Source organism: Ochlerotatus camptorhynchus, unplaced genomic scaffold (genome assembly GCF_037179485.1).
Source record: "Ochlerotatus camptorhynchus isolate MF236.1 unplaced genomic scaffold, CSIRO-AGI_Acam_v1.1 ptg000404l, whole genome shotgun sequence".
Lineage (NCBI taxonomy): Eukaryota > Metazoa > Arthropoda > Insecta > Diptera > Culicidae > Ochlerotatus > Ochlerotatus camptorhynchus.
Window position 1 is genome coordinate 2486073 of NW_027040890.1, and position 25882 is coordinate 2511954.

General features: G+C 38.4%; 1 protein-coding gene across 1 annotated transcript; it reads right to left on the minus strand.

The window, feature by feature from the left end:
- Positions 1 to 1666: 1666 nt before the first annotated feature.
- Positions 1667 to 24681, minus strand: LOC135710863 (transcription factor btd-like). Its single transcript, XM_065233556.1, has 3 exons — positions 23568 to 24681; positions 4541 to 4890; positions 1667 to 4466 (listed from the first exon to the last, which is right to left on the minus strand). The coding sequence occupies exons 1-3, from the start codon at positions 23640 to 23642 to the stop codon at positions 2972 to 2974; spliced, it is 1920 nt and encodes a 639-aa protein (XP_065089628.1). The 5' UTR covers positions 23643 to 24681; the 3' UTR covers positions 1667 to 2971.
- Between the last annotated feature and the right edge of the window lie 1201 nt (positions 24682 to 25882).

A 25882-nucleotide genomic window follows, 5' to 3' on the forward strand; every position in this document is an offset into this window, starting at 1 on the left:
TACGTCACCCAGATACCAAAAAATACCCATTTTGTGCGGTATTCGACAAAATTTTCCAAAAACTTTTTAGGAAATAAATCGCAAATAATGTTTTTTACGTCTATTTCGATTTACGAACCGCCGGTGTGGTTCGTAAATGGAGGAATACACTGGAACCTGGAACCTAATTAAAAAAAACCACGATTGAAAAAAAAATCTTCGTCCGCAACCGAAAACAACAAACAGCCAAAACTGAAAGGGTCTAGCAAAGGCCGAACATTTTCAATCCATTTAAATGATGTTTTTATGCATGATTTCGAACATGTGAACGCGGATTATGTTTAAGAAAATAATAAAATATTTAATCTACCTTGTTTGACATGAAATACGACTCGAAACGCATGTTCATAGTAAAAAATAAAAACCTGAGATTAAACTGACAAATGAACCTACAAAAACTGCATGGGCCTTCTTCGGAAAACAAAGCAAACTGACATTTCGGCGAATGAACACCGAGTCACTTTGCAACTCACCCAAGAATGAACCTCTCACCTCACCCGAGTCGACTGTCGGAATAGAGTGAGAAGAGTCATGTGACTGCGAGGTGACAATTCCAGAACAACATGTGAAAAGGGCATACAAGCTTTTTGTAAACAAACCTTCTTATGCCCTTTTCTCGCCACCCATATGACACCAACGCAAACCTTTAACATCACCGGGTAGGGGACACTTTCCCCTCCCGATGATATTGCTGGTTTGCGTGGGCGACCCTCGGTTGGTGAGAAAAGGGCCTACAAAGGTTTGTTTACAAAAAGCTTATATGCCCTTTTCACATGTTGTTCTGGAATTGTCGTCTCACCTCATACGCCACGCAGAATAACCCTGAGTATTAGCCCTAGCCGCTCGGTTCCTGTGGCGTCTAATCACGCGGGAAATCGAAATCCGAACGCCACGCAGATCGGAGTCGATTGCTACAATCGTATAGCAGAAAATACCAACACAACGTAGGGAAACATAACACAAAGCAATTCCTAAAATTATTCAAATAATCGTAGTAATTTCGGTAATCGAGAGTATAAAAAATAATTTCAAAGAAATAAAGTAATTTTTATTAATTGAAAAGTAATCAAAGTTATTTTCGGTAATCTGACTGGCACTGCCCGTTAATTAACACTGGTAGAAACCCCTCGTGGAAAAAGAATTGAAAGTGAAGAAACCGCCCAGCTTCCCAAAGAGTCAAAATCAGCGATCCAGATGTACTCATACCTATCCTGCTGCCGAAAACATTCTAGCTGAAAGTCACATGGATGCTAAAAGCAACAAAAGATTGGTCATCTCTTGCAAACCTTTTCAAACAATGGACACTGTCATCAAAAGCCACGAAGCGGAGTTATTATTTTTTCAAATGACATTTGAAGTTTGTTTTATTCAAATTGGAATTCATAAATATATATATAACATCGAAGAGATTCTTTTTTCACTATTTACTTTTGAGGTTTTCATAAAACAGCATTTCATTATCTTTCTTTTATCATCTTTGTCTTGACTTAAAAGGTACTGTAAACTTACATCGATTTGTTGATTTGTGTTTTGTTCATTCGTTCTCTATGCGTTCTGTTTCATAAAGTCAAAGATTTGTAGCTTCATTCTATTTTAAATATTCGACAAGCGCTGCTGTAGTTCTAAATTTGTTCGTTTTATTGGAAAGTAATTAAAATGTATGCGATTCATCTTAAGAGAGGTTGGAGCTATTTACAATACTTTCAAGTAGAGATATCTAAAAATGGGCAAGCCTTGGACAAGACGAGTGACTGCATTCATATTGCTTGTTTGCTTCCGATACACATCCAAACAACGGAGAGACACGAGTATGGAAAATGTTCAATCAAAACTACTTACACAGAAATGTACAACGATTTCTCCATCTGACTCGAGGGATGATTGGATTGGATTGAGCAAAAAAAAAACGAAACGGCGCACTATGCACTACTTAATTGTAAAATTTATAAATTACTGTACATCAACACGCGCGACTCCAGCGAGAATGGATCTGTTTGCATTATTCTTTACACAATTACAGTGCGGAGACTTCGGCTAGGCTCGAAGTAAAAAGTGTACGAGAACAAATTAATTAGGTTTGCGGCAGTAACGCTTCAATGAGGAGGAAAAATTGGCGAATAAAAAGATTTTAACCGCTCACTGGACCTCAATTTAGTGCTTTTTTCTCTTCATTTCTTGTGGTGCGCTTCCCCCTTCATTACACAAGCCTCTGCCATTCGGTTCGGTGGATGAATGCGATGGTCGGTCGAGCTAGTTACTGGTCGCTGTTTTACCCCGTGCATATGAGTTCTGTTACTTTTTTTTAGAAAGCAGAAAAAACAACGACAGCACCGCAAGCGGCTGTATGAGATGATTAATGAAAATATAAATAAATTTAATTATATTTTACAATTGCTAATTTCACCGCTTTTAATGGCGTGCTTATGTGTATGGGTTAGCGTCCGCACGCTACGAGTGGTTTTTCTTTCATCGTGCTCTTCGGGTTTCACAAGCCACCCTTTTTTTTCTTTTGTGAGTATATTATTTTCCATCTCTTCGCCCGCTGACAATTGTAGGAACATAAATAAATCATGACATAATTTAATAGTTTTCAGTTTCTTTTCGCATTCGCTTCACGAAAAAAAAACAACAAAACCTAAAGCTTTTGTATTGGCACTCGGGAGAGGGGTTTTTATTTCCTAACCGACTAAAAACACATTTTTCATCGCGGTCTTACGCTTAACTTAAAGGAGCAAAAGTATTTAAAAACAAAGCATGCCGAGCTGTATGAGAGTCGACGACTTCGACGCACAGACAAAAGGAACGTCACAAAAATCTCACATTTTTTGACAGGTTGCTTCGGGACGGCAACAAAGGAAGCGGCTCTAATGCAGAGCCCAACGAAGCGCGCGAGCAAAACAATAGACAGTGCCTGACACTGACAGTTACGCAGTTATTTGAATAGTTCGATCTCCTGTTGGTGTTGCTGCTGTTGGTTGAGATGGTGATGGTGATGATGATGGATTGTGTAATTGTTCATCATCATGTTGTACGTGGCGGCGGCTGCCGCTGTTGATGCCGCCACGGAGGAGGTACCGTTATTGTTGTTATTGTTTGATTCGTTGACAGTTGACCCACCGTGTGACGTTGGATTAACGTCACCGTAAGCACTACTACTGCTACCGCTGCCACTACCATGCTGATGCGGATGAGGATGATGGTGGTGGTGGCCGGGATGGTATGGAGCCGATCCTAACTTCACGTTCGAATAGGCCGCGTAATTGGACGCTATTTCTGACGGGATGTGGTACACTTGAGCTTGCGATTGAGGTAGTAGATTATTGTTGGAGCTACTTCGCTGCTGGTGGCCGTTGGCACCGTTGTCGTTGTTCAGTAGGCTGTGACTGTTGGTGTACTCTTCCAGTTTCACTAGACTATTACTAACCTCACTACTAGCGTTGTTGTTATTTCGTCGATCTATCGAATCACATCCGCTGCTACTGTTTGTCGAGGTAGAGAACAAATTCGATCGGCTTTGGAAGCCACTATCGCAGTACGGGTTATGGAACAAATTTTTACTCGGATTACTCGCTTCTTGCAAAAATGCACTCTGGAAGTACGACGGATGATGATAGTTCATTGCCGTTGACTGATAACCTCCACCCTGTCCGTACTCTCCCATCCCAGAGAACATTGTCTTCCCTGCACTTTCATACCCTTTCTCCTGCTTAATCTGAGGCATCCTAATATTCGCATTGATATCCTCCTGCTGTTCACCGTTCTTCTGCTTCTTCACCTTCGGCACAGTCAACTGTCCCCCTTTGTCAGCGACTTCCAACCGTTTCACACTACCTTCCACTTTCCCTAATTTTACATCGTCCTTTTTCGTCTTTGCCTCTTCCGCTTTCTCACTTTTCTTGGCAATCTTCTTCGCCTTGTTTTCATGTGTCTTCACGTGTTTTGCCAGATGATCACTTCTCATAAACTTCTTACTACAAATACTGCACGTAAACCGCTTCTCTCCCGTATGCGTACGGAAATGCCTCTGCAGTTCGTCGGACCGGGTAAATCTCTTCCCACAGAACAACCACTTACACAGAAACGGTCTCTCTCCAGTGTGCCACCTTAGATGTGCCTTCAGGTGACTCGTCTTTCCGTAGATTTTCTCGCAACCCGGTATGTGACAGATGTGCTGTCGTTTACCTTTCTCGTCCGGACCGACCACCGGTGGCAGGCCAGACAGTTCGTTGATACAGTTAGGGCAGGTACAGCGAGCACAGCGACGCTGCGCCTGAGTTTGGTGAGAATAGTCTTCCAGCTTCAGCCCGTAGGCTTCTCCATGCCAACCCTGGTACATTGACTCTTGAGCGAACCAAGGATTGCCGGCCATGTTGTTGTAGTAGCTGGCCGCCGGGTACTGGTACGATGGGTAGTGCATTTGCTGAGACCTGTGGACAGATAAGAATATTTAAAATATTAGAACTGACGAACAACCCTAACACCGTTTCAAGCCAAAACGTACCGTGCGGTCATCTCCAATGCTGCCGCGGTGGCAGGACTTTGCTGGACCATCGCGCCGAAACCGTATGCGGAAGTGGCGGCAACGGCTGCAGCGGCGGCTGCCGCACTGGTCACCGTGTCTGGACTGGCGGCGTTCGAGCCGCCTCCACCGGTTGTACTGAAACTGCTACTGGCGGTGCTGGCACCACCGCCGCCACCACCACCGGTTCCGCCCCCTCCGGTGCCGTTCGACGACGCGATCGATTGCGTCGGAGAAAGTCCCGCCGAGCCGAGCGATGCTACCGAACCGAGACTGCTGACGGATGGGGGCTGCGGAGGATACTGATACGGAAGGATATTGAGGGGTGACAACTGAAAGAAATAGGAAACAGGAAACGATTAGTATGACGAATGCGGAGGTGTCAGTTATGCATTGAAAATGGGATTTATTGATACTGATATTTAACACGAACAGAAAGCTTAACCTAACGTTCCAATGATATAAATTGCGTTTCAACCAAAGGTGGAGTAGAAACACTTTGTCAAAACATTTTTGAATGAAAAATACAAACAAATTGTTAACTCCTTGTTTGCCTTTATTATGTACTCACCATTATCACAACCAAAAACAATTATTTTGAATTGAAAATTCGTACGGAAATAATCTGTATTCGTGTCTATGATCTATAACGACAACACTGCACGAATTCAATATTTTAGATAATCATGTCCATTTTTATTAAACATTCAGATACAAATGCATCGTACATACCTATCTATCCTGTAAAAAATAAATTGGCTCTCCATAAGTCGGAATCGACTGAGGGAACCATACTAAAATGGATCATATAATTAGACCTATTTAAACTAACGTTTCCTACCATTTGAACTTTGCCATGCAACAATATTTTGATATATATTTTTCTTCTAGGACCTCGAGAATGGGAATAAGTTATGCTAAGCTTGAAAAATCTAGATTTTTTGTATGCATCAGAAATGCCTGGAGTTAGAGGCAGTCACGTTTACCACTACTCCACCGGCGCCGCTACCCATTTGAATTTAAAAGTAGATACTGTCTCTTAGAGATATTTCTTTTAATTTTGAAAGTTCTATTGAAACTTTTCGTCGAGACATCATAAACCTCAATATAACCGAAAAAAACTTAAAAATAACCCATATAAAACAATTGCCGAAATCGACCTCAACTTTGTTTGCAAAAGTTCCTCAGATGAAACATTTAATTATTAGTATCAAAATGGAGGGAAAATCCCCTTATTCACATTGCAGAGGTTTCGGGATTGCCGGTTTTTGTTTCGTTTGATGTTTGATCAGCTTAGTTGATACTAATGCAAAAAGGTTATTCCATCTCAAGTTTGTTCAAAACATCCATGAATAGAGGCCAACCAAAGTAACCAACCACTAATTGCACTTTTTGCAATGTATGGCTGATATACGACGAGTATTAGGATTGGATGCTCTATATTAAACTAACGTATAAGCATAAAATTCTTTGCTCGTGAGCTAATTAAGACTGCGTGTAAAACAAATTCTACGAGGCTGTTGGACGACAAATTTAATGGAGGTATATCGAAGCGAAGTTTGACATTTTTACCAGAAATTCCTCCAAGAATTTGGAAACTTATCTACTTAACGTGCACCTATTATGTTAGCAAATATTATGTTTTGAGCTAGTAGATTATTAGATATGGTCTGATGCATACAGGCACTATTGAACATTCCATCACAGTGTAAAGTAACGCGTACTTGCCCTGTAACGTGGGCACCTTTTCGTGATACGTTACGGCTTGTAAGATCTACCACCGATTCCTAGTCCTGACTACTCCAAACTATGGGAAGCGGATTTTTCAGTAATCATAGGAACACATCTTAGTCCTTGTTACTGTTTATGCCTTGTTAATAGTGATAAGTCCTCGGGTCGCCTGGACCGAGGATGATCTTGAAACAAGGAAAAAATAAGTTTGTCTTCATCTTTGTGATTCCTATTCGTTGTTTGAATTGGTTAAGATTAGGGTTCTCATGCATGGTCATTATCGGAATCATTGTTTAATTTTGTTGCTAGGGAATCCAATTTTGACTGACAAAGGGGCGCGTCTTTGGAGGGTGCTCTCACTCTTCGAAGGGTATAAATAGCTCAACCTTTCAATTAGAAGCAATTCCTTGCGATGAAGGCAAGAATGACAACTGTATCAAAACCGAATACTTCATCATTTTTCAATAGTCTTGCATTAAACTATGGACACGGGATGTACTGCAATAGATCAAATTACTGGTCGCAGTGGTTTTATGTCCCGAACAGAGGATTAAAATGAGCGCTTACTTTTTATATATGTGGGTAATACATTAATTTCGAAAATTGTATAAGATATTCGAATAACACTTTTCGTGTAAATTGTCAAACTCTTCCATACTCGACTCCAGGTTATTACGCTAACGTTTCCTATACAAATTACAATTATTTACCTGCATAACTCGGTATTCTCCCTAACTCGATGGTCCAAGTTAGGGAGGGTCAATATCGAGTTAGGGAGAGTTGACTATATTTTGATCGAAAATTTTTTGATAAAGCATGCATCATGGCGAAAAGTTTTTGAATTTGTACGGCGAGATTTTCAGCATCATATGCAAAGTTTCAGTAACGACGTAATAGCTATGGTGAAAATCAATCAGTTCTTCTAGTTAATGCGGTGTTCAATTAAATGAAAATAACTGGACGGGCGGTAGCTGGTGGCCGTGAACGGTTCCTGGGGGAAACCACTAGATGCGAACCTCCTCCCAGATCACCTACAGGAAGTATTACAACAAAGGTAATTGCTATTAGATAGTTTGCAAACAGTGACAGATAGCGGACACGAAGAACCAGTGGAGGTGCCGGGCAAAGGTGTTTATCCTAGACAAAAGGTAAGTTAAAAATACGCTGTTGTCGTTGTCGTAATCGCCGTCGTAGTCGTAGGCAGTACCGTAAGTATATTTAAAATTAAACATCAACCGCTGAAAATATGAATTATCGCGTATTTCGGTTGTTCATAACATTCCAAGTGAAATTCGAGAACGTAATTTCATTTGAATAGCTTGTTTAACCAGGCTTTAAACAATCGTCACGTCGGTCATAGCTTGTTATGATTGTCTGAACCATGCGTAAAGAGAAAATCGAAACATTGAACGTCGCGTGAAAGTGGATCTTAATGAAGGCCTAAGTACTCTTTCGTAGTTTTTAGTTTTAGGATTTCAAAGATCGTCGGTTGCAGTGGCTTGCTTACTCAGGAGAAAAACGCGGTACCAGATCCTTTCATATTAAAAATGCATGGTAAGATCGCTTGTTTATCGTGTATTTTGTAAAAAATTTCGTTGTCGTCGGTGCCTGGTTTGAATAGTTATAAAAACTTGAGTAACGCTATAATGTGATATGAGAGGCTCGGTGGCCTTAGAGCAGCCGTTTTTGCTTACTGAGCAGAACATCATGAGTCTAATCTCAAGCCCATCCATATTCAAGATTCGTCAATGATTAAAAAGGAGCTCGTCTGCCTAGTGGCAAACGTTTTTGCTTACTGAGCAGAAGACCGTGGGTTCAATCCCAAGCTCCTTCGCGTTATACGTATATACGAATTGTGATTCCTCGTGGAAGTGCAGAGGACTCCTCGGCTTCCATCAAAGCGAGTGTCACGTCAACACATTCCTAACCATTTCTTTCTTGACCAGCGTTCAGGTGCGGCTGGCGCTGGTATTGCCTAATTCGAGATCACCAGTTTTTACACATTGAGGATGATTGCTAGTCCCAAGCATCGTATATTGGTTTTCTGTGTAATTACAGCAGGTCTGGCAATAACAGAGCAGCAACCGTGGGCGGTCAATCATGCTCATGCTCATGCTCATGTTCAATTGAATGGAAATAACAAGCTTCGAATAATCAGAGTACAACTGCATTGAAAAATAATCGATTGATTGATTGATTCAATTAGGAGCTAGATACCATAAATACAATCGACTTTATTCTAAAGGCCCACGCACATTAGATCCGGATCGGACGCGTTGCGGCAAAATGACAGCTAAATCTATTGTCTAACTGTCAAATATACGTCAACGCAACGCAAACGAATCTAATGTGGGTGGCCCTTAAGTGTGGGTTGTTATGATAACACAAGCCAATTTGATTGTGCGGAGTTGTTTTGAAAACAAGAATGTTATTGGAAAATTATTTTCATTTTCAGTAAAGGGGAGGGGGGGGGGCTGGCTGACCCGCCACATGCAGGCTACATGATCGCCATGGCAAGGGATGATGATTAGATTGAAGTGGGTGGTGGACATTTTTTGGATTGAGTTGGCCACGATGCTACAAAATGATATGGAATGTGTAAGTTAGAAATAATTTGAAATTTTAATGATAATATGAATTAATTTTTGAGAGTTCCGCTCTGCTTTGAATCAAATTTGAGAATTATATAATGATAATTTCATATCGTTAGCGTTGTTACGGTATACTTCGTAGATTGGATTTAGTGTTTGTGCATTTTAAAGTTTATGGTTTACTGAGAGGTAAGGAATAGTTCCACTGCGATAACGATTTAAACAAGTCAACTTTTGGTTACTATGGCGCTTTATGATCTCGAAACCCGGCGATGGTGGTTTATTCTGTTTTGGGAGAGCTTGGGATTAAACCCATGATTTTCTGCTCAGTTCAATTTAAGAGTGAATTGCGGCAAAACCCGCCGCTATCACACCTGATGTCAGTGCCTTTATATAAACCACTGGGCCACTGTCTTGGTTTCCCATGCAGGTCTACAGCATGAGATTAAACTCTCCCACCTTCGGAAAGGTGCTTAAGAATGGCCTATGAGAGGGAAGAATTTTATTAGAAAATAATAGAGATTTTAAATTCTACTAATTTCAAAAACCATTGAAACGATGTAAAAGTTTTGAGGAAGAGGATACAATATTTGCGGAAAGGGAGCTGATACAATCGAGAAAGCACTGCCCAAGTAACCTGCAAGCACGATAATTGCCCTTTTCTCAATATAAGGCTGATATACGACTAATATAAAGTTAAGAAGCCTTATATTAATCTAATTAGCTTAAAATGCAAAAATGGCGGTTATCGGGTACTTGGGTGTAATATGAATATTAAAACTTTCTGAACTAAAATTAATTAGGCCAAATGACGTTCATAACCATAAGAAGTTCGAGGAGGGGTGCCTGCAATTTCTACGAAGAATTTTTGAATTATACACTACTAACCTTTTCCATATGGGGCAACCGGAAATAGTCCCAATATAGTAAAATAGTGCCAATAGGATTTCAGACTCAGCATGGTAAAAGTGATCGTGGGTACTATCATTGAAATTGTGTATAATTTCTCATGTGATTACTTGCCGAATGTTGGGTTTGACTCAGGTCAGATTTTGATCATATCTCAAACTACCGTATGACAGCAAAGTGAAATATACGTCACTATGGCCAATTTTCGCTTTTTGCATTTTCATATTCTGTGCATCAAACTGCACCCATTGACGTCAAAAAAAATGTATCCGGACCATTATTCCGCAATAGGAAATTTTTTTCTCGTCAATTTTTTACAAAATGTCGATTTGAAATCTCGTTCGGAAAACAAAATTCTACTAATTTAAATTCAATTTTTCCTGACAAAAGCAAGTTTTTTTTATTTATTTATTTAACGTCGGTTTTGTTCCGCAATGTAGTGCCAATCACCGACGGACATCATCACCATCCATTGACTGCAATCGAATGTGCAGGAAGGCAGCTTCCACACACCTGCGTAGGATATCGCACCCATTCACAACAACACCCATGGGCCGGGACCAACGGTTTTACTTCCCTTCCGAAGGAAGACGTGACCAGAGATTTCTATACCTCAGAAAAATCCCACCGACCGATGGGTCTGCCATTGGGGTGAGAAAGCAGTCACGCTTACCACTACACCACCGGCGCCGGCACAAAAGCAAGTTATTTTGGCGCTTACATCACATCATCCATACAAAAGTCGGACAAAAGAGTAGAATTCCAAGGGAAGGAGTGATATTAAAAAGGAAAATCTGTAATGAATTCAATGAAAATTCTGAGAATCTTTCGAAAGGATTTCTTACTGAGGAGAATTTCAAGGCATTTCCTAGAAAATTAAAAGAAAATTGATTTCCGAGGATAGTTTCAACGACATTTTGAAGTATATTTCAATGGAATTTCGAGAAGTATTCTAACTATATTCTCGTGATATTTTTTAGAGAATTTCGAATGGAACTTCAGTGAATTTCTGAAATAATTCCATGAGAGATTCGGGAGAATACGAAGGAATGATGAGGAGAACTCCAAGGGAGTTTTCATGAGAAATCTCCGTTGAATATGTAATGGACTATTCTGAGGTCATCAGAACAACATAAAAGTTCCCAAAATATTCCTGAAGTTAATGAAACTACCTTGAAGTTCTATTTCGGTTTGAGATACTAACCTGATGCTCGCAATACTTCTCTCATAGCAACTCTCAATCTTCTAAAGTTTCCAGATCAATCATAGAATTCTCGGAATATCCCAAAATTCCAAGGAACTCCTTGTAAGTCGCAGCAAATTTCCTTAAGTTAATAAGATTTTTCTGATGTTATCTGATCGTCCTCGAAGTACTCGGAACTTCATTCCATGATATAAAACCCTTGAAATACTCTCACATTTTCCGGTTGTTCATATAATTTGTATTTCGTTCCAGAAATAATTTTCTCTGAGCAAAATTGAAGTTTCCGGAAATCCCCAGAAATTTTCTTGAAACTTCTTTAAGGTTTCTACAATTTCCTAGAATTGTTTTTAATTTCCCTTTAATTCTATGATCTGCTTTGATGTTCTTGGAGCTTCCTTAAAGCTCTCAATTCTAATGACGATCTCGGTTCTGATTTCAAATAAATGGAATTCTCGTAAACACATTTAAACTTCCCTGGAATTCTCTGGATTTTTGTGAAGTTCCTGTAATATTTATGAAGCTTTCATAAATTTTCTGAAGGTACTCTGTACTTCCCTGAAATTCTCGCAACATCTAAAGAGTTCTCGATTTTATTTCAGCACATCATGGAACTGTCCTGAATGTGTCTGAACTCACGCTTATAGATTTTTAAACCAATCCATTAGTCAGGACTAAAGTTTTGGGGACTTTTCCTTATGATCTCTGGAATTATTTACTTTATTATATTTATACCATAAATTACATAACATATTTCTGACACATTCACTCTTACATAGCTCGGAGCGACGAAATACATCGCAGTTTAAATATATTTATTAAGGCTGTCTTCCATTTGGTGAATTTTCTCTTAAATTTGACAGATGGAAAATTTTTCAAATAAACCTGCTATTGAATCAGGTTTATTTCTGGCAGACCAGAAATCAATTTTGACAAACACCTTCTCGAAAATCGAACGACCAACAACAGAGAGATTTTCGAACATTATAACTTATTTTCGAAGTGTTAAATTCAAGTGAAAATTCTCCAAATGGAACACATCCTAAAAACTTGAATCATTTCACAGAATCATTTTTGCGGCAAATGCAACGCAGTAGGCCTGGCCATTTTGATGTTTGTGTCATATCTCAGATCTATTGCAAACATCAATGTGGACAAGAAAAATGATTAGGCATTATCTGACCTAATGATTTTCTAGGACGCTTTCTCGTACTGGCTGCGTTGGTCTTAGATAGATTAGATAGATAGATAGATAGATAGATTTAAAATAGAGCAGACTGGGCTCGAACCTTAAGAGAAATCTAAAAGACCACTTCGTAGTACGATAATCATTCATAAGTCGTGCTTATGAAAATAATCACCCAAGTAACGATGTTGATTTTATTAAGGTTGGAAAGAGGTTTATAAGGCTTCGAATGGACTTGAAGACTACAATAAAACCAGAAAAGTAGTCTGGGAAGTATCTTATGAAACCAAAATTTTCCAGGTTTGTAAGTCACGTCTTATAGTCGACTCTCTTCGTCGATTTTCTCTTTCTGTAATAACTTGAACACATAACCGTATCTTGTTGTGTTTGTCGTATTAGATGCTAGATAAAAGCTTATATTATCGATCTGTGAGCCGTGGGGATACAAAAAGAAAGTCGTAGAAGAGAATCTGTCAATGTTTTTTTTAAGATCTAATGCAATGTTCGGCTTCATTTGGCGTCCCGGGAAACGGGAAAAAGTTGATGACTCTTCCTGGGAATTCCCAGGAATCGATAAATATTTTGGTTCAGATACCAGAAATGTATAAAGTTGCTTCCACCGGGGAAATAATCCGAGCAGTCTCCGAATTTTCATCCGGATTTATGTTTACGACTAATCTTAACAGTTTCTTTTGACCCAGAAGTTAATTTCGAATCCTCCTAGAAGTCTCTTCCAACTTCCCTGGAAATTTTCATCTGTTTTCATCGGAAGCTTCTTCCAGAAGTCCTTCTAGTTTCCACAATAGCTCCTTTTGTCTTCCACTTGAAGGTTAGTCTAACTTCTTCAGTAAGTTTCTGTAAACTGCTTCTGTAAGGTTCTTTAAACTTCCATTGGAAGTTTCAATTCAATCGTTTTAAACTACTCCAAAAGTTGTTTCTACATCCCGGATGTTTCCTCCGACTTCCTTGATACATCTTTTGGTTACGCATGAACATGTCTTCTGACTTCCCTGGAAGTTTTTTCTAGCCTCTCTCGAAAATTTGTTCTGGCTTCCCTCAAAAAAATCTTCCGGCAACTCCTGGAACATTCTTCAGATCATCGGAATCATCTGGAAATTTCATCAAACTTTCACCTTAGAAAGCTTCTTTTTGGCTACTGCGAAATTTATTGTAACTTTCACCCCTAAAATTCATCTAAAATTGTTTCCCGGGAAATTAAAACAGATTCCCTGGAATTAAGGAATGAACCTTTTGGTAAATTTCCAGGGAATGCAAGAGGTAATTCACTGAGCACATTGTGCCGAAATTAGATTCAACACAGTTTGGGCACATCCATTGGCACATCTTTGGCCTTCGACATACGTTTGGCCGCAATCTCGTAGGCATTGGATTGTTTTAAATAAAATGTGAGCACTGCTGGACAACTGTCATTGAAATTATTCACAACATTACGTGCTGTTTGACTGTATATTCAGGAACATCCTCTAATTGAATAGACCCAGAGGAACTCAGACCATCAGTTCACTTATACATCTAAATACGAAATGTAGGTTCTAGGGTGGGCTCAAGAGAAAGAGGCAGTTAATTGGACCCGATTACTACCCTTAATTCACCAAAATTTTGCACACCCGCCACTTCCCGCGTCATCCTCAATCCGATTTATCCTTGCGATTTCAAACCAAAACACTACTTTCTATGCATATTTCCCAAAAATACCGGGTTTCCGGGATGGGTATTTTACAAACAATCGCAGCTTGCTCTATGACTGGCACAATCGCCACACTTGCGGCACACTGACAAAAAAGATGACCCAAGATTGGTGTGCGGAGTGACCTACCCCTTGAGGGAATGGTTTCCCGGGATGTCCCGGGTAAGAAACAATAATAGCAAACATGAGATTTGAGTTTTTCCGAACACTGTCTAAGATTCTAAGAAGTTTTCTGAAATCATTTATTCGAGCGAAAAAGTAGCGATGTAACCAATTCTCCAATAATGCTGTATAAGGCTGAAATAAGTATATTATAATGTTTAAAAGTCTGTATGTGCTGTGCATTAGCTCTACAACGCCAAAAATTGTCCTTCCAAAATAAATAAATAAATAAATAAAACTAATTTTCAATTCAGTACCAACCCGTTTTAGGTAACACGTGTTTACTAAAACGGTTTTTGATATTTGTGTTAACATCAAACGAAAACTAAATACAATGTACGACATTACTAGAAAGATTTTGAGAGATCAGGTAAATAATCATTACGGCGAAACTTACAAATAATGACTTCAACCGGCGATTCTACCGAATAAAAGCTATCTCCTGAAAATTAACTACGCCAGCTGGGAGAGGAAACATTTATCTACCTGATGGTGTCGTTACTTAACATGTATGAGCTTTTGTTCGCAAGAAATTTCGTCCTTTTGAAATTTTGGTAAAGATTTTCACTGTTTATATGACAGTTGTGAAAACTATTGCAGAGTTGGTAGTGCTGATGGGATATAATAGTAGTGACTTTAGTGACTAAAATTACGGAAATAGTGACCAAATAGTGACTTTTAAATTATTAATAAGTAACCAATAGTGACATTTATATTATGACTCAGAAACTCGAATAAGGTTTAATATGGAAATAAATTGTTTTTTTTTTCATGGAACTTAAAATCACATTTCATGAATTCCCTTGTTAATTCCTCTAATTATATCGACCTTCTCAACGGAATCTCCTATAAAGAGCATTTGAAGTAATTTGATCAATTTCCTTTTGATTACATTATACATGACTACCAGCTAATAGCAATTACCAGACTTTCCAGTTTTTTTTTAATTACTGGTTAATGTATAAACCAATAACTTTTATAATAAACCAGCTTTAATAAGGTTAAATATATTTTTTCGAAGGTCTTGAATTTGATTCTGCGTTTGAAATCTTTAAAATTTTGAACAACATTGATAATTCGCTAAGATCATTTTACAAATATTTTTTCGAATGTTCTCAAGAACTTTTTCAGAATCATTTCAATTCCCTCAAACTTGCCTCTAAGCATATGAAAAGTAATATTGCATTCTTGAAACTATTTGCAGAACAATTAACATTTTTAAATAGATTATTCTCGTAGTTGGATATGCTTAACGTCAAATATCAGTGGTCATTTTATACGATGGATGATAAGATGAAAGTACAGAGTTACTAATCCCGTTTAGTACGGCAGTGTGAAAATTGTATATAGAATGCAGAAAGCGAGCTTAGGGTAATTACTAATCGTGTAGAGCTTCCCTTTTACCAAACTCATCCGTTCATGAGGGATGGTGAGGGGTGTTTCCCCCGCCACACTGGGAAAACGGATGATCGCCGATTTGCTCATGTACCTCCGATGTGCGGAAACAGTTCTATCGATTGTGTCACACTCAAATTGCCATCTGATGTAAGCATCTACCTGATTGCTCTACCCGTTTCGTACCTTCCTCAAAATTTTGCTTTGCTCGCTCGGAGCCATCAACTCTATACTTTCATCTCCTCATCTATCGTATAAAATGTCCACTTTAAGTTTGATATTTGACGTTAACAGGGCTGATAACAGTGTTAAGCAATAAAAATAGTGAATTAGTGACTAAAATCATTATAAAAAGTGACTAAAAAGTGACCAAAATCATTTTAAAAAGTTACCAAAAAGTGACTAACCTTATCAGAAAACTTTCAGAAATAGAATTATGCAAATTGATTTGTCAGTCACCCAAAAAAATGTAGGCATCGATTTTCTATCTGTACGAATTCGTCAAAAGTTTATATTGCAAGATCTTGCACAACTAGTTTAAAAACTAACAACACTGTGTCACACGACGTCCAATAACAGAGATATTTTACCATATTTGAAATGATTATGGTCTCCTGAATTAAAGTCTAGAGTAAATCTATTCTCTAACACGTCACGCGTTTTAGATATGAACTATGATAATCTTTATGCGATCTGCGAACTTGCATCAAGAAGGTGCTCCGCGTTTGCTTGGTTACCTAATAAGAAGACATTACCTAATTATTAGAACTATTTACGAAGTGAGGAATGAAACGTCGAGATAGCGTTTTAAAATATTAAATAGCATAGTTACCCAGATCTAATTCTTGAATTACAAAAAAAGCAGAATTCTTCTACAACAGGAGTTGCTATTCATGTGCCGAACATCTACTGTGCCGAAGATCTACTGGACCGAACAAGGCTGAATAAGTCATTAGGTCGTCTTGGGACAGGTTTTTCCGAATGTTTCTACCATAAAGTACCGTAAAACGGGGTAACATTGATAGTTTTTTAAAGTATATTCTAAATATTTTTTACAGCAATGAATGTTTTTCAAATTTTATATTTTTAAAACAAGTGCTGACGATCCAAGACTTAATGCGTTAGTAATATGTTTAACGGAAATTAAAGCATTTGCACTATTTTTTAAGTTCTGTGACCGAACTTCAGTATTTTGATTTGGGGTTACTTTGATAGTGCTCGATGAATGTAGAAAAAAATGAGTCAAACTCAAACAATTCAGTTCTCTAAATATGAAATTTTGAATGAGTACATAATCAGAAAACATCATCACTATAAGAATACAACATTGAATTTGTGATGGCTGTATCGTAAATACATTTCATAAGTGATGGTTTGAGTGCTTTTTCAAACAGACGAAAAACACGAAATTTGTTTTTCAATATGTTTGTAAAATATGTAGCACATACTATATAAGAACTATATACGATATCAACGGAAATACCTTAAGCTACAATATTAAAGCAATGTTACTGATTTAGAAAAAGCACAACGAGTATATTTAATCTTTAAATTATACTATCAAAGTTACCCGCATTATCAAAGATACCCCGTTTTACGGTACCATAGTTTCATTAACCTATGATCCTAATTTCACGCATTTTTCGAAAATACAATCCAAATGTAAAATGGAAACATTTTAAATTGAGGTATTACAACATCTTAAGAAAACTATTTTAATTGACTCTGCAATGCTCATTACATTATTAAAAATTCTTGCTAGGAATTGCCAGAAGAATTCTCCTGAAAATTCACTTGGAGTTCTCCTCAGCATTTACTTAATATTATCCTGAAATTCCCTTAGAATTATCTTAGGAATATTCTTTTTAGTTCTGCTAGGAGATCTCAAAAATTCTTCGAAATGCTGATAATGCTAATGATGATTAAGATAATTAAATATGACATTTTAACCAGGTTAGCAAACAAAATCGATTACATTTCAAAACCAAACTAATTTTTTTATTCTGCAAGCGCTGTAATCTCGATATTTGTGTTGCATTGGCCAGAAATAAAATAGAAGGGCAAAAGTCTAGATGAGGAGAGATGATTGATTTGTATAACTGTATTTTACTGGCAATAGTTAAATCGTTTTTCAGTCGACATAGAATTCCATACTTCTTGGCAATTTTCTTGATGACATTGTCAATGTTAGAGTTGAACTTAAGTGTGTCATCAATAATCACGCCAAGATATTTAATCTCCCGAACGCGATCAAAAGTCTCATCATCAATTACAACAGAGACGTTCTCATTTAATCGATTCCGCGAAATTACCATAAATTTAGTTTTACTTGTATTCAATTTCAACTGCTTATACTTCAACCATCTACTTAGAGAACGCAAATCTTCATTCAACTGTAAAACGGCATCATCTAAATCCTTAGCTGCATTGAATAACACAGTATCATCTGCGAAAAGATTAATATCGCAAAATCGTAAAACAAGTAATTAATATACATAATAAATAACAGGGGCCCTAATACACTTCCCTAGGACACTCCAAGGTTATTCCCCACGGGACTGAAAGCAGAATCATTAAAAACAGTCCGCTGAGTTCTGTCAGACAATTAGCTTTCAAACCATTTATATGCAGTACTCGTAATTCCAAAGCGCTTGATTGATCTTAACAATAAGGGCCTAGAAATTGTTTCAAAAGCGCGTTTAAGATCCAAAAAAACAGTAACAATCGTATCTTTACACTCCAAGTTATTTTTCCACTTCGCTAATACCAAATTTAACGCGGTTTCACAAGAATGACCTTCCCGATATCCCGATTGTTCTGGTATCAACAAACTATTACTATTTAAATACTCCAACAGCTGGCCTTTAACAACAAGTTCTAAAACTTTCTCTAATGTATGCAACATGTTGATGGGACGAAACTCTTCGGTTTTAATCGTTCCAACAATTTTTTGAATAGGGACCATAAGGATTCCTTCCAAATTTGTGGCACATGTCCAGTTTATAATGATTCATTAATAAGGTCCAGCAAGATATGGCCAATGACAATGCTGCTGGGATTCTCCTTTGAATTATCTGAAAAAAAAAATAACACCGGAATATCCTTAGAATACTCCTCGAAATCCACTTGAAATTTAGCTCAGAATTTTCTAAGGATATTCCTAAGAAATCCGTTGGAGGTATTGTTTAAATTCTAATTGAATATACGTTGGAATTACCGTTGAATTTTGCTCCTATTCCTTGGTATTCAACTCACAACTATGAAATTTTCACCTGAAAAATTACTGTCCGAAGTACCATGGTATTACATATCTCTAGAATCTATTCTAAAATCTGTTCAAAACTGCTTTGGAAAAAAGTTCTTTTAATAGTTCTTTAAAGTAACTGTATCCAAGGGTCTTGAGATTTTTTAAAGAGAGGAAGAAGCACCTTTTTTTCTATTTGGCATCGAAGTTCACGAGTTTATCCCGGTGACATCGAATTTCCGGCATTTTCCAGTAACCCCGATTTTCCGGTCACACTGATTATTTAATTTTGCAGTTGAATCTGGACTCCTACAAGGTGCGAAATCTCAAATAAAAGTGTGCTTTGATGATGCATCGTCTTGGTTTCTTCTGCGTACTTTTTCGTAAGTTAGTTTAATGAACTTCCAACTAAGAACTAAGCATAGTGTAGCACTGTTACAATTTTTATTTATTTTTAACAAATTTTACATTGCAATGCAAGCGGGAATGGCGAAAATAGTGACTTTAGTGACTTTTTGTCGAAAATAGGGACTTTTTAGTGACCACCTTCAAAAAAGTGACAAAGTCACTAAAAAGTGACCCGCTATCAGCCCTGCGTTAAGCATCTCCAAATATTTAAATCGTTAACTTCACGCATGAAGTAATAAAACATGCTTCCATAAATCCATTTTAAATTTACTTGAATTCTCCTTAGAATTCCTATGCAATTAACCTCAGAAATATCATAAATTTCAGCTTAGAATAATCTTGGACTTCTCCCCTGAGTTCTATTGGAAATTTAATTCGTATTCGCTTCAGAATTCCCATGGCATTTTCTTAGATTTCTAATAACAGAAATCCATCTCAGAATGCCCTTGAAACTCTTCGAAGAATTCCTTTGAGATTGAACCCTCAAAAATCGATTCCATTGGAATTCTTCTCGGCATTTATCTCTCTTGGAAGAATTCTCAGAAATGACCCCACAATTCGTTTAGAACTATCCGCAGAGAGCATCTTTGGAGTTCACGGGATTTACATGGAATTCTCATCAGAGCGCTCTTAAAAATGTAAGAACTAGTTTTGAATTATGATTAGAACTGGACGTACAATCCTCATCCAATCATCATAGAATTCTTCTCAGAACTCTCGTTAAAATTGACTTGGAGCTCTTCTCTCATTTATATTGGTATTATTTTATGGTATTAATTTGGCGTCTTTAATAATTTAAACAATAATCAAATTGATAATTTTTCATAGACTTATGAAAATCTAGCACAGACAAATACTCTTGAAAAGTTCCCAAGGTCTAGGTTAAAATTGTTAAATTTTCAACAGATATGCATATTTTGTCATAACTACTGTAGACTTCCTTAGGGCCAAGTATTCAATTTAAAAATGTTGTTGATTTTTTTCCCATTTCACTCTATTTTGGTTGTGAAAAAGTGACTTTAGCGACTATTTTTAGGGAAATAGTGACTTTAGTGACTTTTTGGTGTGAAAAGGGGCTGCCTTTAAAATAGTGACAAAGTCACTAAAAAGTGATCTACTACCAGCCCTGCTATTGCAAAACAATAGGGGTATTCACTATGCGCATCGTAAACATATACACTATCGTAAAAATACCAGGGTGCATTGGAGTGTAATGGAAGTTTACGCATTTACGAGGGTGTAAACACTTACCATGCGCTTTGTGAATACCCCTATTGTGTTTTGGCAGCATTTGGACCATTTTTGAGTGGATCAATTATGGGAAAATTTATGTATGTAAGCAAGCAACAAAATAGTCATAGTTGAAAGCTAAACAAAAGTTGCATAAGTGTTAATCCTACCAAGCAGATGATTGCACATATACTCAGAATTGAAAGCAGAAGAACAAATCAGGCGAGAAACTGAAAGAATGTGAAAAACGTTCTCACCGAGTGCAAAATCGAAAATAACAGATTAAGGGCTGAACGAACTGAAGGTCTGACTGAAGCTATAAAATCAGCCAGAAATATTTTTTGGCTTAAATTCTCCCCATTTGAATTAGTTTTATCTGAACAAAAACATAGCTAAAATAAAAAAAAACTGTTTTCATTGCCTAAAAATACCACTTGTATACTACTACATGGCATTTCAAACTTATTGCTTATAGCATATTAGATTTTTGTCTGCTCTCAACTTAGCGTTCTTTGAAGTACCTTAAGATTTTAATTGAGAGCTTTCTATGCCTGTACCATCCTATGCCCAAGGAAGTAGAGAAATTTTCCAACCTGAAAAATCAATAGACCGGACGTGAATCAAACTCAGTCGCCTCCAGCATGGACTTGCTTTGTAGCTGCGCCTTTACCGACTGAGCTAAAGAAGTATCGTTTGTAACATTTGATTTTTTTTTAAATAACATTGTATCCTCTTCAGTTATTTATGTATAGTATAAATTCTGAGTAATTAGTGAGCATAATAAAACACCTTTACATTATGAGATTCCATTGAATAATACCGGCCTAGATTTGATGAAACATTATTTAAAAAAATAATACATTTTCATTTGAAATGCAAATTTTCTTGAAAGTTAACCTTTGCGTCTTTGACGTATTTTTCTGTCCTAAATGTTGTAGTTAATTTGGTTCTAGTTTTATCAATTTTATACCGATTCAAACCAAACACCCTGCACATAATCGAGAAACTACAAGTGTTGTATAAGTCACACTTATTGTTCACGTCGCGGTTCTGTATTTACACGGATATTCCTTGCGTTCTGTCCAATGGTGAGACATTTTCAGGATTTGTTTTAAATTCTAATATGAACCTAGAACTTTTCGTTGTCAAATCATATCCGAATTGTAGATATGTGACTATTTGGATCATGCACGCCTTGTTACTATGTATACCGGAAATTATAGGTTTTCCAAATCGTCCAGGACATCAGTTGATTTGTTCTACTAGATCAACTATGCCTATGCGGATCATGCATGATCTATTTCCGAGTAATCCAGATGTTCAAAGTTCTTCAAATCGTCCTGGAGTTCAGATAATTTGATCTACTAGATCAACCGAGATTGGGATAATGTCTTTAGTATCGAAATATTTCCAGACAGATGAACAGTGTCAATGTGGATCATGGATGAACTATTGTCATGTATACCAGATGTTTTAAGTTCTCCAAATCGTTCTGGAGTTCAGATGATTTATTCTACTAGATCAACCATGACTGGGATAAAGTCTGTAGTATCGAAATATATCCAAACAGATTCGTAGTGTATATATGGATAATGGTTAATTATTTCCACGTATACCAGATGATCTAGGTTCTCCAAATCGTCCTGCAGTTCAGATGATTTGTTTTACTAGATCAGCAAAGGCTAGTATAATATCTGTAGTATCGAAATATCGATTTGGAAATCCTAGAACATTTGGCATACACGGAAATAGGGTGGCATGATCCACATATAGGCTAAAAATTTGTTGGGGCATATTTCGATACTAAAGATATTGAATTAGTCTTGGGTGATGTAGTAAACAAATAATCTGATCCCCAGAATGCTCTCAGAACCTATAACATCTTGTATACGTAATAATAGGTCGGACACGATCCACATAGACCCCTTTGAATCTATTTGGACATATTTCGATACTACAGACATTATTGGGGTCTTGGTTGATATAGTAGAACAAATCAACTGAACTCCAGGACGATTTGGAGAACCTAAAATATCCGGTATACATGGCAATTACTCGCATATACATCCGCGAAATCCGCGCCTGTTGTAACAGACCTGCAACTTATCCCGGTATTCCTGGTTCACTTGTCACCAGTGGCGTCGCCCTAACCTCAATCTACCTGTTCAACAACTCTCAAAACGTAAACAAATTAAAAAAATATATCTATCCCATTCCCGAGCAAAGTCTGAGATCAAATTGAAATCTAAATGATGATGTTGTGATTTCGCTGATAATGATTACTCAGGTTGCTGTCGTTTTGTTTATCATACGATATGAAAGTACATACCATTGGAGAGCACAAAGTATTGTTAACTTAAAACTGACAAAAAATACCTATAGGACTGATTAAAATCACCATAACATAACAGTGTAATGCAATACATGTTGCTGTTGACAATTAACCCTATTGTAATTGTATTGTTCGGAACATATTGCCGCTACACTCTTAATTCAGATCACCGAAGTCAGTAGAGTTTTACCGGGTTTTTGAACAGCAGATCAAGTCGGTAAAATTTTGAAATGACCGTTAAACGTGATAAATCAATAAAATTGACAGATTTTATTTTTTATAGCTAAATGGGGTAAATTAAACAAAGTCTGTACAAGTTCGGAATACATTTACTAATTATTGGATTTTTAATAGATTTTCAAACTTTTACCGAACAATTCTGTAGTTCAAAATTTACCGATCGGCAGAGGCCTGGATTAGTGTGTACAATTGTTGACTTTTGACACAACAGGCAGTATCAAGATGTTTTGTCGCTCAGTGTATCGTTTCCAAAATAATTCCACGTTGCCTGACAAATTTCTAATTGCTCACTGCTACAAAGAAAAAAAAAATCACGTGACGATCTGGAAAAGTCCATGTAGGATTCCAACCCAAACTACCAGGCTTTTTCAACAGCAACACAAAATCGTCCTGCCCATAAAATGTTAACGGACGCTCCATTCATAACAACAAAAGAACTACTTTTCAGGTGTCACCCCAAATTGACGGAGGTACACTTTCCTCCACCAGGTAAACCCATTTCTATCGGTAATCCCCCTGATTGGATTGGGCCGCCTTCGATTGTCTCCTACCATGTCATAAAGCTCATTATATAATGCTTCGCAGACATTTGGCCATCTGACGTCGACCGTTACACGGTACGGGGTACAAGTTGCCGATGACGTTGGAATAATGTTCTAGTAGTCTACTAACCTGCGTCTGATGGCTGCTATTGTTCCACTGATGATGATTATGGTACTGGGTCATGAAACTCGGTGAGGCCATCATCTTGAGGGCACACACGGGGTTTCTTTTCGGGGCTTCGGGTAGTTTGCTTCCGGCGGCTACCTCGGTGGAATTATTCCGTTAAAAAACACTTCTTCTTCCACTTAGTCTTCTGTTTTGTCTTCCTCACTAAAGGTCAATCGATGGTCATCTCGATGTGCTGTATATGTAGCATAAGTATCACTTTAATCCACACTCGCTGGCTCATTTAATCTCATTAATTACGATTTTTCCACGCACCACATTTTTCTGCACACTCAAAATACACACCGCAGCACAGTGGGTCAGGTATGGTTAACACGGTGGCCAAAACTCACTACACTGGTCGTTCGTTCGTACACACAGGCAGAGGGCGTAAGACAAAGGGCTCCTTCAAAAACGTAAAACACGCCAAAATCCGTTCAGAAGGGGATTAACACTATGTAATTCTACCCGGGGCCGGATAATCGACTCCGTCCGTCCGTCCGTCCGAGCGCCGTCGTATTCTCGTTGGTCCGCGGATTGGCGCGCGCGGTGTTCAATTTTTCTTCGCAGGGACCCACCGAAATTGGATGGTTGGTCGCGGTTACTCCAGCATCCGAGAATTGTTGTAGCTGCTGCTGCTGCTACGGCTGCCGAGATGCTCTTGATGAGAGAAGCAGAAATTAAACTCTAAACACTATTATTAAGTCCTCTTCTCACTGGCGTTCATTAGGCCCCGGACTTGAACGTGTAGTGTTGATCAGGCGGGGTTGGTCCGGAGCTGGTGCGGGAGCGGCATAGAGAGAGAGAGGATACGCGGCGAAGGCCCCCGAAAAATCGATTCGCACACCACTCTCACGTACTGCTACACTGCTTTCTGGATCGAGCCGAAGCGCACCCGAACTCGCACACATACACTCACCAAAAGGTGCCCGACGAGCACTCTCTTCTTTGCCGATAGCTCAACAGTCTCTTGCAAATGCACGTCGTCGTAGCGCGCCTGCCGCCGATCTGCCTTCGAAAGCCCAACTGAACGCGAAACGAAGAAAAAACTTATAATTATAGGTTACAGATTGTACGTTTTTCCCTTCTCATCCGGCAGACGAATTTCAACTGAGATCAATTTTTGATTTTATTTTATTTTCCTAAAAAAACAACAATCCTGCTTGCAGCGTTGTATGCCATCTCTTTCCCTTCTAATCGATTCATACCATCGACGACCTTCGCATCTCTCGCTTTTGCTTATGATAGGTACGAACACAACGTAGCTCGTGGACTACCCCGAGGGACGTGAAGCGACGAGAGAGGACGAAGGTGACGATGATTCGGTACTTTTTCACTCTACCTAGGGCATTGACACTCACACTGGCAAATCACAGCACAACACATGCAACCAAACAAGGATCCACTCGTCTACAATAGACGCGTACAGCCGAATACTCTCGCTTTGACTGTGTGCGTGCATTAATAGCAGGGTCCAATCGCGATAGGCTATATTTAAGCAGGCGTGGCCGACACCCAAACAGTTTATTAACCACACGCACACGCATACAACCCCCAAATGAGATGATAGGTATGCAGCAACCTATTTCGCTCGCTCCTTCACCCAAAGTCGTCGGGTAGCTGAGTAGGTATTGAAGCTCATTTGCACTACTATTATTATTTGTTTGATGGTGCCTATACAGAACGGGCCCCGGCATCGATGATGGATGATGGCGATGACGGTCAAGATGACGGCGGTGCTGATGATGACGATGATGAGAGTGGTGATAGTTTTCCATGTGCTTTGGATGCACTTGGTGCTTGCCGCAGTACAGCCGAAGGATATTTTGAATGGGGTTGAAGGAGCGCAACGGTTGACCTAGTTGTGGGGGTTCGGTGCGTTCCGTCTGTGGTTTAGTTTCCTACTGATTGGTTTTGATTTTTAACGTTTTTTGCACTAGGACTAGACGGGAAAGATGACAGTGCCGGTTGTTTTGGAACGGCCATGGTAAATCCATCGTGAAAACAACTCGGAATGACCGTCTACTAGATTAACTTCATTTAAGGAGGTTAGAGACGACCGACACGTGTCTTCTTCTTCTACTCTTTTTAAGCTTCTGAGGCGAACGTTTTACCGGCTCTCAACTTAGTGTAGATGCACTTCCACAGTTATTAATTGACAGCTTTTGATGCAAACCAATACGTCAAAATTTGTAAATATATTGTGTGGCAAGCACAATTATACCATAGAGGTAACTTTAAGACTAGAAGGTCCCGAAGAAACGTGCTCAACTTTTTGG

Excerpts from the sequence above, each read along its gene's own strand:
- LOC135710863 (XM_065233556.1), bottom strand. The coding sequence starts at position 23,642 with ATGATGGCCTCACCGAGTTTCATGACCCAGTACCATAATCATCATCAG. Across the intron at positions 4,891-23,567 it reads ATAGCAGCCATCAGACGCAG|TTGTCACCCCTCAATATCCT; the intron begins GTTAGTAGACTA and ends TATTTCTTTCAG. Across the intron at positions 4,467-4,540 it reads GCATTGGAGATGACCGCACG|GTCTCAGCAAATGCACTACC; the intron begins GTACGTTTTGGC and ends ATCTGTCCACAG.